The sequence below is a fragment of the Echinops telfairi genome, unplaced genomic scaffold (assembly GCF_000313985.2).
Source record: "Echinops telfairi isolate 266 unplaced genomic scaffold, ASM31398v2 ScPeMD7_4225;HRSCAF=4972, whole genome shotgun sequence".
In the NCBI taxonomy this organism is placed as follows: domain Eukaryota; kingdom Metazoa; phylum Chordata; class Mammalia; order Afrosoricida; family Tenrecidae; genus Echinops; species Echinops telfairi.
This window is the reverse complement of record NW_022108124.1, coordinates 21,597,872-21,615,478: the sequence shown is the minus strand read 5'-3', so window position 1 is coordinate 21,615,478 and position 17,607 is coordinate 21,597,872. Positions and strand designations below refer to the sequence as shown.

The following is a 17,607-nucleotide window of genomic DNA, read 5'->3' as shown; positions in this document are numbered from 1 at the left end:
AATGCTGCTTCTGTGTCAGAAAAAAATCATGTAATTCAAAGCTTTTTAAAGAGAAATTTGATCCTTTGACATCTCCCAAAAGAAAACATACACCTCTTGAGAGTAATTTCATCGGTACTCATTGGCAATAAATTCCTTAAATTTTCGATTATCACTAATCTATGAGTTGAAATTACAGAAAAATATACAATCACAGTTACCTATTAAACCACCAAACGTGGGTCTTATTCTCTTTATTGCAGATAAGCTAAAGTTAATAACCTGCCTGAGCCAATGTTTTTGAAGATCAAGGCACTTAACCTAAAAACTTATATACTCAGATAAACTATTTCAATAAAAAATACCATAAACTGCAACAACAAAATAGTATATGCTCCGATTCAATTAAATTTACCAAAATTTAAAAGGTGAAGAGAATATGGAATTACTAATTTAATCATGGTATTTTCAGTAAAAATGATGCAAAATAGACACTGTCAGAGATGTTTAATAAATAATTAACTTCCTTTAGTCATTAAAATAATGTAACAAAATAAGCTAATAATAAATTTCTGAAGTTTTTATTAAGCTGAAAACAAAATCCAGTTTGAACCACAAGTATCAATACAATATCTTCAACATATTTCTAAAACTATTATTCTACTCAATAACGAAACAAAATTAACAGCATAGGCTAATGTGAAGTTTCCATTCCAGTAGTTTATATATTTTCTTAGGACGAATTGTATTCTTTTTTTAAACACCACTTAACAGAACTGTACAAAAACAGTCATTTTTAAAATGACTTGCCAAACTTACTATAGTCATGTTTAGAAACACAGCTCAGTGAATGTTCGGGTAAAGAAGCAAATGTAGCCTTTGCCTTTGTATGCAAGTTTAAAGCTCTGCCTTTGTAAGCAAGAAGCAGAATGGGTTTTTGTGCTGAATATTTTTATACTTAATCCTAGTGGATTATTGACATACAGAAAATGCACACTACCATATTTTGTGAGGTCCAGATCAACGTGAATTTTGTCTCTCATGCAGGTTGGGACCTGTACTCAATGTATAAACTGGTATTTATCCAAGGTAAACCCCTGCCTTTCTGTTCCTTATGCCAGTGAACCGACCATAGTTATTACATACCCTACTCTTAGTCCTTGCTGAGAGGGTACATATCCTACTCTTAGTCCTTGCTGAGAGGGTCTTTTGGTCCTTTTTCATCAGAATCCCCTTAAAACTGCGCCACTGGGAAAAGGGACAGCTCAGCTACTGTTGCCTTAGAGAGAAAGAGGGCGCATGGAGGGGAGGCCTTAGCTGGGGAAAGAGCCATCGTGTCCCTCAGATGAGCACCGTGCAGCAATATACTGCCCGCAACCACCTCCTGTCAGGTCCTCTCTAACAATGTCAGTTAGGCGCTACAGTGCCGCCACTGAGTCTGCGTCAATACAAATGAAGCTCCTTTTGTTACAGCAGTTTTCATTCTTGGAACAACAACAAAAAAATCCCCTTAAGGAAATAACACCACTGACTCCTAACCCTGATCATTAAACTTCCTATTTGTTTTAAATGTGACTCAAAGAGTCACCCAGGGTTCTGAGGCACCTGTTATGTGTTTGCTTATTAACAACACGTAAGGGGAGGTATCTCATTGTAAGCAAAGATGAATTACATTCCGAAACCAAATTTTCATTCGAAACACAGATAAGGAAGCATCTACATTCAGGAATAAGATGTCTTTAACGGGCTGAAATGCTCTTGCAGGTCCTCCAGCCTCACCTCCATCTATCCAGTTTATCATACCTCCCACATTCAGTAGTTTTCTCAATTATAAAAGTTTATAAAGGTATTTCCAAAAAATTCTACATAAATAAAAATTATCTATTTATAGAAATATCTATTTAGCAATGCCATAATTTAAATATCAAATCAAATTGAGAATTTGTTTTCTCCCACATCCACAGGCTGTATTTACACCCTAAACATCAAATTACATTTAAAGAATCACTAGAGTACTGCCTGACTAAAACGGAAAAAATAGTGCTATTAATAGCCCAATATTTTTCGTGAACATAAAACTGCAAACAACTCGCTCACCTGGACTTTGGTCTTTTATTTAAGTTTTGGTAATGGAATGCAAATGTGGTTTTTGAAAAGTCTAATAAAATCCATCTCCCCTACTGTCGATGTATACAAGGACTGGCAATCCACTGCACACAGAAGGGAGGCTCTGATGAATTCCTACATGCGCCCAACACAGACTATAACTATTTGGCCAAAGTAGAAAGGATTTGACCTCATTTGACATATGAAAAAAGCTGAGCACTTGGGAGATATATGAAAATACTCAGCATAGGTACTGTGAAAAGTTGAACAACAAAGTAACTTTTCTTCCCCCTGAAAAATTATTTTAGGCCACAGTATAGAACAGAACTTATTGCTATTTTGAAAGACCATTAAAAATAGAATCATATATAGAAGATATTATGTGTCAATAATACGTCTTCACTAATATAAAACATGCCCCCCTCTTCTTTAGAAGACATATTTTTAGGTCTCATTTCTAAAATTCTGCATTTATCTCATTTCTAAAACTTCTGTATGTATCTATCCAAACTTTACTAAAACCACACCAATTATAAATCAATTATCGTTTTGATTTCATTGATTTTTGCTTGTTTCATTTCATGAGCATTGGGTTTCTTAGTTCCAAAAGCTCCGGCTGCAAGTTCTCTCTTTGTGTTTTGTATTTTCAGCATATTTTCTTCAACAGAGTCCTTTACAATGAACTTTTAAAAGAAAAGGGGGGGGGAAGAGGGGGTTAAATTGGTTAAGTACACTTTTTCAATCACTATTTAAAATTTTAATGCTTAGAGTTTCAACAACAAAAAACCCAAATAAGAAAACTACATATACTATTGAAAAGAATGAAAGATAAAAATACTGTCCACTAAGATAAAAGAAAAAGAAAAATTTGAAAGGTGATGAGAACACTGGTCTACAAGAAATGAATTTGTTTTCTTACAAATAATATATAACCTTTTAAGCATATATAATAACCTACTGGAAACTGGGTTAGCCAGTCCATTTTTCGTAATATAATAAAAATATTCATAATAAGAATTATCTGAGCACTGCTTCTCTTATCACTTTGTATGATTTTTACAGATAAAAATATGTCCTTAGAGACCACACTTACATTTCCTAACTCCATCACCAAAGAAAAGTACCAAAAATAACCCCCCAAACTAGTTAACTATGAGTTATAAAGACTAACGCAAACAAAACTTTAATTAGATTAGTATATTTAATATTGTGCATTTTTAAAAGTAAGTCTCCGGAAATACAATGAGGCATTGGCCAGTATAATTAATAACATTAACAAACTAAAGAGGAAGGAAATGCACAATCATCTCAATAGATGAGATGGCTAAAATTTATTTGATAAAATTTAAACATTTATACCTAATTTTTAAAATCTTGATAACTCAGTAAGCTGTAAATCCTCAATCTTATTAAATGTATATATTAGCTACCTTAGAAAAAGATGCTTAATGTAAACTAAAGTATTCCCAGTAAATTATTAACAACTCAAATATGATACACATCATTACTATTCAAAATTGTACACAGAGATCCTAACTTACTGCAATCGTTAAAGAAAAATTATTATATAAAATTTCACTGGTATGTATTAAAAAGGTCTAACAGGGAGAGATCAATGTTCTTAGCTAAAAATACTTCATATTTTAAAGGTATTTCTTTCAAATTAACCTTAAATCCAATGCAATTACAAATCCCACGTAAGATTTTCAATAAAGTTCAAGGCAAGAGTAAATAGGAATCACTGATTCCATTTTCCAAAAATAGGGGGGGTGATCAGAGCACCTGGCCCTCCCAGACTTATCAAAGCATACTTTATAAACTATAGTAGGTATAAGAATGCAGGATTAGAAAGGAGAGGAATTCAACAGAGTCCAGACACATTATAAACCAATGGGGAAAAAAAGATGGACCTTTCAAAAAGCAATGATATAATACACTTTTCTTCATCTGAAGAATGAACAGTTATACCCATACATCACTAATTATTAACAAATCTTAGTAAATGAAATCTTCCAAAAGAACCAAAAGTATGGAAGAGTTTTACCAAATTTAGACAAAGCCTTCTTGTCCTACCCAAGACTTGTGGAGCTACAGAGAAAACGTCCCCTTTCATACCATGAAGACTTTCTCATCACAAAAGCACATGGAAATAGTCATTTACAGTAGACAGAACAAAGATAAAATCAGAATATATAAAGACCCCCTTACATGAAAAGAAAAAAAAAAAAGAAAGCCGCACACAAACATTATCCTGTAACCATGGCTTAGAATGGCACTCGGCTAGGACAGGCACGTACATTTACATCACTCTCTTGTACTATTGAATTTGTTTTGACAGCAGTTTAGCAGTCATCTGGTAAAAATTATAAATCTGTAATTCCTGTTGTCTTCATCTAGATCAGCATTGCCCTAAGCGGGCTATATTACCCCACAGAGGGAGCTAGAACCATCCAGGGGGGATACAAAGACATATACTTACACTTTATCCTGGATTATGGGCTTTCAGGCAAAAGACTTTAATTGCTAAGGGTATGACCAAGACTAGATAACTTACACTGTATCCTGGATTATGGGTTACAGGGGATCAAGTAATTTTTTGTAAAGGAGGCAATCAGCCCATTAAGTTTGTGTACCTATTATTTACTTATATATTCACAACAATAAAGACCAGTATGCCAGTTTGTATTCATTTTTAAAAATTAAGACCGGTTAAATAAATTATGATACATCTGTACTATGAAAAGAAGCCTTAATGGCATAGTGGGTTACTCACTGAACCGCTACTCAGAAAAGCTGATGGAGGGAACTCACCAGTCTCTTTAGGAGAGACAAATGAGGCTGTCTGCTCTGGCAGACTTAAAAGTTTCAGAAACTCTTTTTACCCTGCTTCCCGAAAATAAGACAGTGTCTTATATTAATTTTTGCTCCCAAAGACACGCTAGGTCTTATTTTCAGGGGATGTCTTATTTTTCCATGAAGAAGAATACAGTCACATTTATTATTGAACAACAAAAAAGGAAATTTATCACCTGTATACAGCGCGGTAATAGCTGTCATCACAAACCAGCCTAACCAGACAAACTGTGAATCCTATAGTATCAAGAATTTCTTGTTACTCCTGCCCCATGCGACTCACTGTCTAATTGTGAGTCAGCTCGACTCCGTCAGGGCAGAGCGAGCAGCAGGCGGCAGCTTGTCCTGGCAGCAGCACGGGCTCTCTGATGAAAAGAGACCTCACACTTCCTGTCTGCTCCAGCTGCGCTGTGGCCAATAGTGAGCTGCGCAGCGGCGCCCACCACTACGGTCCAGAGTCCAGAGTTACGGTAGCTTCAGGGGGGGGCTTATTATCAGGGAGGCCTTATTTTCGGGGAGGTCTTATTTTCGGGGGTGCCTCTATTTCAGCGAGAGGCAAAACCGTAAGTAGGTCTTATTTTCGGGGATGTCTTACTTCCAAGGAAACACGGGAGCACTTAGTTCTACTTTGACCTTTGGGTTGCTATGAGTCAGAATCAACTCAATGGTAGTAAGTTTTATTTTGGGGGGTATATTTTGAAAAAGCCATGTAGATGTTAAAACAGACTGGTATGAAAAAACAGTCCAGCTTATACTACTAAGAAGCAAACAAACATAACATGCTACAGAATAGAAAAGTATGACCCACTTGCCTCAGAAAGAAAATTTTAATATGTATATACAAACTTGAAAGCATGTAAACATTTGGTAAGGGATTCTGAAGTATCGATGGTAGGTGGTTTCCTCAAATTTTGCTCTGTATATAATGCTATTTTAATCTTTTACAATATTGTGTAACTTTCTAAAAAGTCGTTATCAGCCTATCTGAAAGTAGAGGGTTTTAAAACTCACTTTTGTGATGATAACTTCTTGCTTCTGGCCAAGTCTGTGGCACCTGTCAAAGCACTGGTCTTCTGCAGCAGGATTCCAGGCCTAGTACGCACACAAGTTACTTTATTACTGCGCTGATCTGTGCATGTTCTACAGAAATACTTTCATTTCAGTATATTCATTCCCATTTTCCAACTGAGATACTGTCATTGAAAATGCGCGGGGGGAGAACAAACACTGTCCATTCTCATTACTACTACGATAGACAGGCATTATCATAGCCACCATTCCCTCCTACCCACTACGCACCCAACCGAGATATCTGACCATTCCTTTCTGCTGTGTAGGTGGGCTTGTTTGTCTGTTTCACTTTAAGATGATCTGCATCTGCTCAGCAGAAAAAACTAAGTTCACACATCTTAGATAACTTGACTTTCTTCATAAAAAAGAAAAATGCTCAGGCCTATTTATAAGAAATGCTCTGCTCTGCGGGTCCTTTCTTTTTCACTTTTTTCCATTCGTGAGAGAAAATGATAAAACAAAGTTTCAGAATAGTGAAAGTCTAAAATCTTAAGACTGTTGATACAATTGTCTGCATCTGTATTAGAAATCAGTTTTGATGTAAAAATTGAGCTAAAAAATTAAGCTTGCCTGTCTTGTTGAATATAGAGCAATGAAAGAGTCTTCAGTGTAGATCGCAGTCATTTCTAAACAATATTATGATTATCTAGATGCTGTTCCCGAGCCAGTAAGTCGATTCCAACTCATTGCAACCCCATGGGAGATGGTGAAATTGCCACATCGGTTTTCTAGTCGGAAATCTTTATAGAAGCAGAGCCTCAGGTCTTTTAGAAGTGGGTAAAAACAAACAGAAGTAGCTAATTCAAGACTGGAACCTTTTCAGCAGCTGAGCATTGAACCACGATGTCAGGGCTCCTCCTACTGTCAAGACAGAGGCATTAAAACTCCCCTGTCTGACAGCTTAAAGTAACATCAGGGCTGTATATGAAAAGGCCCCGTGCTTATTATAATTTACACTTAGCTGAAGTTTTTTTAGTTGTGAAATTTAGGAAAAGAAAGGATTTTCTATTAATATGTGGTAATTTGAGTTTTAAGGAACCCACGAGAAAAGGCAGCTAAGTTTGTGCATATCGGGCTGTTAACCCACCACCAGCCATTCTGAGAAAGATGAGGATGGATTTTTGTTCCTCTGAAGATTTACAGTCACAGAAACTCAAAGGAACAATTCTACTCAGTCCTACGGATTAAGAAGAGTCTCAAAGTCATCAAGTTTTGTTTGATTGAGGTCCTCCCCCTGGCATGTCCCCCATCCACCAGCATACAAGTTAAATTTAAGAATATACTTAGTTTATAATTTGCCCAAAGCTGTTAGATTTAATATTTTAGAGTGAAATCCATTGGACATTAAACCAAGAGCCCAGGTGTATCTTCTTTTTGGAAACCCTGAAGTGTTCACTGAAGAATAATAGGGTTAAAATAATTCTGAAGATGTTTTTAATGGCTTAAGTGTATACTCTCTAATCAACTTTATACTAATTACACTATTTTGATATTAACATACTCTTCATTCCTCATCAGACATTACATTTGTAAACTAGAAAACAATATTTAGAAATTTTGTTCCATAACTGGCTTCTAGAATATTACAGGATTACTGTGATAATTAGCTTTTTTGGTATCACCTTGGCCAGGCTAAGATTCTCAGTGGTTTGCAGCCACCGTTCACTAATTGTGGAGTAGTGGGTCACCAGTTGGGTTTTGAACAGTGAAGGTCAGCAGCATAAAACCACCTGCTTCTCCGTGGGAGGACGATGAGACATTCTACTCCTGTAAACAAACGCTCACAGAAACCCCTGGGGACAGTTCTGGTCTACCCCTTAGGGTCACTATGATTCACAGTGGGCTATGACAGTGAGTTGGATTTTTTTTTCAAATCTTCCTCTCCTGACCTAACAGAATGTAATCACGGCCAGTTGTAAAAAGATAAAAAAGTAGGATGCAACACCCTACTCAGCTCATAGTCCTGATGCAATCAATTGAAAGGAAGTTTCTTCAAGAAAGTGGCCTGCTTCTGATATAATTGGTTGCTGTAGAAAAGCTTGCTTGCTCTTTGCTGGGTTTGGATCCTGCATCTAAGTCATCAATCTCTGGTTTGGGGAACTTGAGTCAATGGCCTGTCAAATTGGCAGCTATCATGGTAGTCAACAGTGGCCTGCCGCCTGACCTGACAACCGGGAATTCATTCGCCTCTACAGCCAACAACCTGTGTGGCCTTCCTTGTCAATCTCTGGTTCATCAGCCCCAGAAGCTGTGTAAGTCAGGAGACGCTTCCAACCTTGGTTGGAATCAGGTTTTACAAATGTGTGAACCAGTTACACACATAAGCTTCCCTGAGTTTGCCTCACCAGAGAACCCCACCCAGAAAATCAGTATGTAACTTGATCTGTACTGACAATGGGCTTAAAAAAAGTCTAACAAAGACTGAAAACTTCACGCAAGATACTAAGGCAAAACAAATACAACAAACCACTGCCACTCATGATGCCTAAATATGGCTCTAGTCATAAATTCCATAGAGGGGTTATTTCTAATTGAGAAAACCAAGTTTCAGTAGCATATACATGCATCGAATAGGTAACCTCAACTGAATAGCTTGCTTTCAGATCTCAGTAAAATTTCTTCATGATATGAACAGTGTGAGCTTCAGGCAACGTGCTTTAACACGATCACTCAATGCCAACTAATTGATTCCAACTCATAGCGACCCTGTGGGACATGGATAACTGTTCCTGTGGGTTTCTAAGACGGCAAATCTTTACGCAAATAGGAAATCTGTTTTTCTCCCAGCTCTAATACTATAAATCTTAAATCAGTGAAGCACAGAAATAGCATGGAATTGTTTCTAGTCTTAATAGTGTCCAGTGCAAATTGGAACCTAAATTAGTACAAGGTGCCTCCAGTATAAACAGTCCCTTTCAGCAATTAGAGAAAGAGCTCTTACATAGATCCTGTAGGTAACACAACTTCCCAAGTCAAACTTACGGTGGTGTTGAGCGCTACTCTTAGCCTATGTATGCATTTCACAGCAAGTAGTCTATTTTAAATAGGTACTAAAATTTATGCAGAACATTCTACCAATGATATTTATTTCGCATATTGTGATCCAGGGCCACTTGTATCTGAATATGTTCAAAATATCACTTCTTAGGACTAAGAACTAAATCTTTGAGGACAGAAGTCAAAAACAGAATTTTAACATGATCCTTATATACACTGACCTCTAGACCTCAAGACCTCTAACACCATGAAGGTAGCTACTTGGTTCACCTGATTTACAACTAAACTCCCTGGTGACTCCACACAAATCTCATGCTTGGCTGAAGGGACCACTACCCTAAAGCGATGCAGGTAACAGACACTTATTCTATAATCAAGAAGTGGAGTAACATGGCGAATCTGATTTTATGCGCTACTAGCTGTATAGTGTTGCTTGAGTTATTTAACTTGGGTGTTTCAGTTTCCTCACCTGCCAAGTAAGGCCAAGTTAACAGTATCAAAACTATGAGTTGTAACTGACTTGATAGCAATGACTTTAACTACAAAGGAATGTTTAAGTGCTTTAGAAAAGGCTTTGTATACATATTTATGAATGTATTATTATACATTTTTACAGCTTAAGAGTTTCCAGAATCAACTATGAAGATCTTATAAACAGTTCTAAATTTTTATTTTTGAAAAAACAGAGGTGCGGTTAACGTACTTCACCCCTCCCACAGTTAGCTCAAACGATGAACGTTTGAGTCCATCGCTACAAGCGCTTAGGGGGAAAGGGCTGGGGGGGATATACTTAAAAAAGATCAGTGTTTGAAAACATTCGAAGCACAGCTTAATTTTGAGGCACACGTTGTCACCTCGTTAGAATGCACTCCCAGGTAGTAATAGCACACCTAAAGCCCACAAAATGACTTACAGGATCCATTAAAAACACGCGAGAAGCTGCAGAAAGATTCAAACCAACTCCTCCCGCTTTCAAAGACAAAAGCATTATCGTTGGCGATCCTGCTTCAGTATTCTGAAAGGATTGAATTGATTCAACTCTTTTCTTTTGGGCCATTGAACCATCCAAACGAGTAAACACAAACCCAGAGGCTCTAATTAGGAGAGAAAAAGAGAAGTCGCCTTTACTACACTTTAAAAAATTAATTACAAATGTCTACAATGTTTTCACTCAACAAATGTGTACCAAATACCTACTAGTAAAATGCAAAGTTAATCTTTAAAATCCTATGATGCCAGAAAATATTCTTTACTATGATTCTGAAATTTAGGTAAGTGAAATAAAAACAAGCAAAACATTAAATAACTCTATTTTTGTTATTAAAATCAAAACACTTCTATAAAAAAATGAGTTTAACTCACGTAAGTGGTGTTTCTATTAAGGAGAGGAATGTTGTGAACTGAGAAACAACTAAACTTTTTATGTTGGGATTCTTCGTTCTTAAGTCAATCAGTGCATGCATTAATGCATTAATCTGGAAAAAATTAGAGTACCCATTATTCCATTTTAAATTTAGCAAAATACTTTCAAAATCTCTGTAACTATTCATTTTTAATGAAAGGTATCAATATATTTCCCCAAAATCCAATATCAACTACTGTTTCAAAATATAGCCAAGACTGAATGGTTTTAATACTCTGACCTATCTCTCTCCTTCCAAATTCACCACTAAGAACTAACAAAAAGCCATCCCTCCCAATATAGCATAATATTCAAAGTATAACATTAATTTTTAAACCATTATTTTTACACAAAATATGCATTTTCTTATGTAAACTCAAACTAAAATATTTATACATATCTATTTTACCTTTGAACTGGATGTCCATTCCACATTATTGCTTTTCTCATGGATGGATGCTAATTCTTCTGGAGGACATTGTACTAAATTGTTTCCATCTATATTATTCCTACATAAAGGGCATTTAGCATTAGGCTGTACAAGAGAGAACAAAGTATATTTACCACAAAAACAAAAATGAACACTTTCTAAAATGTTTAAGAAGTATGGCAAACTTTATATCCCTGGTAGCAGTTTTTAAAACCTTTATACAAATGCATTTAGCATAAATCTAACTATGGTGAAAGTCGGTATGTACTGTTCTGTGGGACTGAGTGGGGTGAGAAAGGAGCAAAAGAAGCAGGCAGCACTGAGGAGCAACAACAAGTGCAGGTGACACTGAGGAAAAGCTTCAAACAGTAAGTAACTCATTTGGAGGCAGTGAAACGAAACCACACATTGTTTCTTGAACCTCACTCCAACATCAATTTTATAAGTACTCCATTCTCAGTGTCTTATGAAAGATACCGTTCAATTCTATCAAGTTCACTCAAAACAGTATACGTTACACCTGTATTAAGTAAAACAGAGACATATGCGCAACATATAGAGACATATATAAAATATATCTTAAATAACTAGAACTAAATACTACCAACACAGAATAAAACTAAAACTCTTCAGCAACAAATACATAGTCAGCTATTTTTGGGGAGAAGAAGGTAAATGAATAAGAGGAGTGCTGAAAAGTACTTACGTGGATGTATTTACTTCCAAAGTTATTGGGGTATTCAATGATATGTCATATAGTTTTTAAAAGAACTGTTGTTATATGTCAATTAAAAGGGTTAGAAAAAATTCTATACCAGCTAAAGGACTGTTTAAAGAACTATTCCACTTCACAAAAATTCTATCAAATGAAAGCATCTACACCTATACTAATGGAACAGCCAAGACACTTGTGCTCATTCACACTAGAATGGTGGTAGAAAACTGATCAATACTGTGTTCACAATACAACATATGAGGGGGTACCCAAAAAAACCCTTTTCCCCCCCAAAGCTATTTAAATTTTGTTACAAAACAACCTTATGATCTTCAAATTACTCCCCATTACACTTAATACATTTGTCAAATCTATGATTCCACTCTTGGAAACATTTTTCAGACTCATCTGTTTAGAGAGCTAACAGCACCTCCCTCATTTTTTCACCTCTTCTATGTGATCAAATCACTGCCTTTCCTGGCCCTCTTCATTCACGGAATCACAACACACAATGACTATACAGGGCTGGGCGGTGGATTGCTGAGACTGTGTTTACAGAAACGAAAGCCCAGTCTTTCTCCCAGAATGGCTGGTGGTTTTGAACTGCCAACCTTGAACATCGCAGTTCAACCACAACCACTAGGCCAGCAAGGCTCTGACTCCACCACTCAGTCGTCGAGTCAATCCCGACTCAGAGCAAGCCCTGTGGGTTTCCAAGACTGTAACTGTTTACAGGAGTAGAGCCCAGATTTCCTCTGAGATGCTACTGCTATTTTCAAACCACAACACCACCAGGGCTCGAAAATGTAAAATTACCAGTGGCTCACATTATGGGCATATTTAATAGACAGCAATAATCTAACCTATCAGTGGACTGTGAAAAGACACTGCCCAAATATGTTTCTTTATATGTTAAAAGGGCTTCATTATATCACCTGGAGAAACACAGGAAAAATTAACTACAAAAGTGTTTTACTAAATCCATGTGTAGCTCTCTTTATATAGTATCTTTTTAAAATAACAATTTCTCATTGTAAAGTGCTTACATTTCAGATCATCAACTTGGTATTCAACAGTTTAGACTGCTAATCAACTCCCTCAATACCCGCCCTGATCCCCCACCCACCAGTGATTTCTTGTCTCTCACTTCTGGACTACCTTCCATTTCATCCACGTTAACACTTATCAACAGTGTAGATCTCCCTTTCCCTCTGCACCTCCATATAATATCTTGAACTTGACTATGATTGGATAGGTTTATTATATTCAGAACTAACCTGTTCGTTCTGAATGACTTGGCAAATACAAGGCTTACAAAATACATGTGCACAATGTGTTATTACAGGAACTGTTAGAGAATCCAAGCAAATTGCACATTCTTCATCTGAACCCGAGCTCAGAATTAACTTCATCTTCCTTATTAATTTCTTCCGCAGTTCTTCAGGTGTGTCACTTGCTAGGGAAAAAAAACTGACTGAAAAATTATCTCAGAGCAACATTTTTAATATGATTAGACAAATTAATTTACCTTATACATACATTGAAGTTTTGCTTGACAGAATTTGTATTATTTCTCTACCAATAGCAAAGAGTATTGCTCAAATTTGAAATTTTAAGAAAAATTCTCTAGCAAAATAGCAGACAGCCAACATAATAAACCTTAAAGAAAGCCATCATGGTAGCCTGAACCTAAACTAGCAGAGACGAGGGGCAGCTCCGATTCGACTCTCTTGTTGGAGGCTATCATCCACACTGTAATTCCTCTTCACTGGCTAAGGAAGCCCCCAAGGCTCTTGGATATATCCCCAACTGAGTCCCTCCACTAAGTCCATTTCACACACAAACAAGAAGTTATATTAAAATATTCTAATGTAATTCTTTTAACCAATACAACAGCATAAACCAATCATATCTGGTTACCTGTGGGGGCACTGGGAGAAACTGCATTTGTAAGTAGGTGAGTATGACAACAAATCTGCCGTAATCTAAGCAAAAGACCCAAGACATCTGCATAGTGGGCCAGGACAGTTCCTTCATTAAAATACCTAGAGGTAAAAATACCAATTATTATAAAATGCTCCTAAACAATAACAATAGTTGCTCTTCTAAAACAATGAGTTAACAATGAATGCTTCTCATCTTTGAAAATCACTCAAAAATAAAAATGAAAAGCAGAAAAGCAAGCCCCAACTTTAAAAGATACTTATAATAATAAACTATTTGAGGACTGGCTGCCAACTACAGTAAAATTTGGATATGCTGAAGGAGAAATGAAAACCTCATCAGAAACAAAAATCGAGGGAATCTCTTACCGCTAGACTTGCATGGCAAGTCGCGTTAATTCAAAGCAGTTCCTCAGTCAGGAGAAAAAGAACATGGGTCAGAAACGCAGAACTGTTGAAAGTGTACGTGCAATAATGCATCAGCCATTGAGATGTGGATGGAATAAAACCTGCAGTAGTAACAAGCCTTCAGGACTTTGATTTGCTGATGGGCATGACTCAAAATGAGAACAGTTCCAAATATCTATTAATAAATGGACTTTAGAATGTACAAAATAAGAATCTAGGAAAGTTAGAAATAAAAAATGAAATTAAATTGACAAAGATCAATATTCTAGGCATATCAGAAGGCTGAAATTTACTGGTATTGGTCATGCTGAGTCAGACTAGCATATGGTTTACTATACTGGGAATGACAGATTCCAGAGGAATGATGGAATGGTGTCCCAGTCAAAAAGGGCATTTCAAGATCTAGAGCACAAAGCCGTCTGATAGGATATTGATATACTTGCATCAACTAGGTAACCTCAACATAATAGGTGGTTTTTAGATTTCAGTAAAATTATTCAAATCTATGCACCAACCACTAAACCTGGTGATATGAAAATTGAATTCTACCAGCATCTTCCGTCTGAAACAGATTTCTGCAATGGTGTAATTGGTGACTAGAGGCAAAAGTTGGAAACAAAGAGGAAGAACAGTAGTTGGAGAATATAGTCCTGGTGATAGAAACAAGATCACACGAAAACCTTTTGCAAGACCAACAACTTTTTCATCACAAACACAATTTTCCAACAACACAAAAGGGGAGCAGCTGTACACATGGACTTCCTCAGTTGGAACACACAAAACCCAAACTGACCACGTCTGTGGGAGGGCATAATGGAGCTCAACAGCAGCAGCTACCACCAGGCCTGGGAGTGACTGTGCAACAAAGTGCCAGTTGCTCATACCTCAGTTCAGATTGAAGCATGAGAAAATCGAACTAAGTCCACAAAGGTCAAAATGACCTTGCGTCTGTTCCATCTGGTTTTTGAGCCCCTCAGTAACAGATTTAACGCATCGAACAGTAATGACGGAAGGCCTGATGAGCTGTACAATGGTATCAGCAGCATCCATGAAGGAAGCGAAAGGTCGTTAAAAGACAGGAAAGGAAAGAGCACGGTGGATGTCAAAAGAGACTCTGAAAACTTGCTCTTACTCAGAGTGGCTACGGGAACGGAAAAAATGATGAGAAGAGCTGACGTGAACATTTCAAAGGGCAGTTCAAGAAGACAAAGTAAAATATTATATAATGAAATGTGCAAAGACATAGCGTTAGAAAACCAAAAATGAACTTGGTCAGTTTATCTTAAACTGATATAGCTAAATAAAAAAATGTAAGTCTTGAGTTGCAATATTGATTCCATAGAAAATATCGAAGGAAGCCTCCAAAGGGGACAGAAAGAATACGCAGGCATGTGCATTACAAAGAACTGGTTCCCATGCGACCATTTCCGGCAGCAGCATATGACCCTACCCGACGGAGAGCAGGAAGGAAGCCACCCTGCACGGAACCATCAGCCAAAAGAAAGCCTTCAGAAATTGATGGCACAGCAACTGAAATAGTTCAACAAGCTGCGAAGGCACTGGAAACACTCACTAGATGGAAGAGATCCATTTTTGTACCCATTCCAAAGAAATGTAACCCAATATAATGTTCAAATGATAGAACAATATTGATATCACATGCAAGTAAGATTTTTCTGAAGATCGTCAACAATGATTGCAGTAAAACGTTAACAGGGCTTCCAGAGATTCAGCTGCCTTCAGAAGAGAACAGGGAACAAAGAATATCATTGCTGATAGCAGATGAATCTTAGCTAAAAGCAGAGAAATACCAGAAAGATAGTTCACGTGTGTTTTATTGACTCTGCCCAGGCATTCAACTGTGTGGACCATAGAGAACTATACATAGCCTAGAAAAGAATAGGAATTCCAGAACACTTCATTGTGCTCATGTGCTCATTAGTTCAAGAGGAAGTTGTACACACAGAAAAAGGAAAGTTGAAAGACAAAAATGGAACAGAAAACAAGAGCAACACATAATAGATAGTTGCAAATGCTGCTTTTTGGTGCCAACAAGACGATTTTACTTTAGGTTCAAAGTGACCCCATGTGACAAGAGCACAATTGCTTCACAGAGTTGGTGGCCCAGTGGTTGAGCACTTGCTGCTGATGGGAAGACTGGCAGTTTGGATCCACCAGAGACTCTGCAGTAAAAAGATGTGACACTCTTCTCCTATAAAGATGCAGTTTTAATGTCCTATAATGTCTCTGAGTCAAGATCAACTTACGGAAGAGTTCAATCCCTATAGGAATCGATGACCAGGTCTTTCCCATGGAACTCTGGGGTGGGTTCAAACATCCACCTTTTGGTCAACAGCTGAGCACGTAACCACTGTGCCATCAGGGCTCCTTAGTTATAAATATGGTAGATCTTGAGATGTATATCAATATTTATAAACTAAATCATTCATCATTTTAAATGTGAATCATCGAACCACTTATGACAGTAAGGTTTCTCCAAATAACTCTTATTAGAATAGTTCTTGCTACTCCTATCCTCTTCACCTTGTTTTCTTTTTCCACAAAATATTCCATAAGTATATTCCCACCTCACTGAACCCTGTTTATGATACTTGGTCAGCTGACCTCCCTCTTGACCCAACCTGAATTAGCTCTAGGACCAAGTATTTCCCGCTTGTCCCATGACATTTCTTCTAGCTTCTTACATATTGACGGACTTCTCTTTCTTATTCTTTATTTGTATATTTATATTATTATTATTTTCTTCTTACCATTAGGTTGCCTTTTACAGTTTGTTGGGTTTCCAGTTTATGAAGTACAGAAGGAATAGCTACATAGAGACAATAAGTGAAACAATGGTTCACTGACACTGTGGAAGGAAAATGGGAGAGGAAGGTAGGGGGATTTGGCGAGTAACCAATGAATGCAAGAGGAGGGAGCGAGCACCAGAACTGATTTTGATGGTGTATATAGAACTAATTTTAAAAGCAAAGTACACGATATGTGACTACTCTATCAAGAAAACTACTAAAAAGAAATCAAACTTAACCAGTGGTTACCATGCACCCATGGTAGGAGAAAGCTATTGCTTAGGGGGCATTATTAAGTGTGTCATTGGTGGTGAATAATTTGGAAAAGGTTATCAATAATGGTTGCAGAACACAAAGCACATAATTAACAACACTGAATTACACATGGAGAAGTTGTGGAATTGAATGTTTCGTTGTGTATTTTTACCACAGTAAGGAAAAAATAATCACATGAATAACAGTGAGTACAAAGAAGAAAATGTTCTGGAATTGAATATGGTGATACTTGTACAACTCTTTTTGAGATAACCGAATTACTACATTGTAATTCAGTACAAATGTAGGGCATGTGGATGAAGTGCTAGTAAAACTGTTTTTAAAAAAAAAAATCTTCCCACCTCCTGAAAATATAAATCCTTGAGGGCCGTGTTGTTTTAGTCTGCTGTATCTCAATGTGCCTGGCACCCAGTAATGACCCGTAATAAATACTGATTAAATGAAAACTTCAATCTATAGCTGTGAGATTCTGAACTCTAAAATCTCCCACTTAAAACCACCCCGGTCTTCCTGATTCATGCCAAATCTGCTCAGCACACCCCTCCCTGGAACCTCAGGTTGGGGATCCCTGTGTCTCCTCACTCCTGTGCTGCCTTTCAGCCTTAGGGTGGGGATCC

The 17,607-nt window shown here is 37.1% G+C and overlaps 1 protein-coding gene across 2 annotated transcripts in view; it reads right to left on the bottom strand.

Annotated features, from left to right (window-relative positions):
- Nucleotides 1-544: 544 nt before the first annotated feature.
- Nucleotides 545-17,607, bottom strand: part of HLTF (helicase like transcription factor) — a 53,233-nt gene continuing 36,170 nt past the window's right edge. For both annotated transcript variants that reach the window (XM_045295018.1, XM_045295019.1), the window contains exons 19-25: nt 13,474-13,598; nt 12,831-13,009; nt 10,818-10,943; nt 10,369-10,481; nt 9,920-10,100; nt 5,950-6,030; nt 545-2,768 (exon numbers count right to left, since the gene is read on the bottom strand). In XM_045295018.1, coding sequence (XP_045150953.1) covers nt 2,616-2,768; nt 5,950-6,030; nt 9,920-10,100; nt 10,369-10,481; nt 10,818-10,943; nt 12,831-13,009; nt 13,474-13,598 — 958 coding nt within the window. In that variant the 3' untranslated portion in view covers nt 545-2,615. The remainder of the gene's footprint in view (nt 2,769-5,949; nt 6,031-9,919; nt 10,101-10,368; nt 10,482-10,817; nt 10,944-12,830; nt 13,010-13,473; nt 13,599-17,607) is intronic.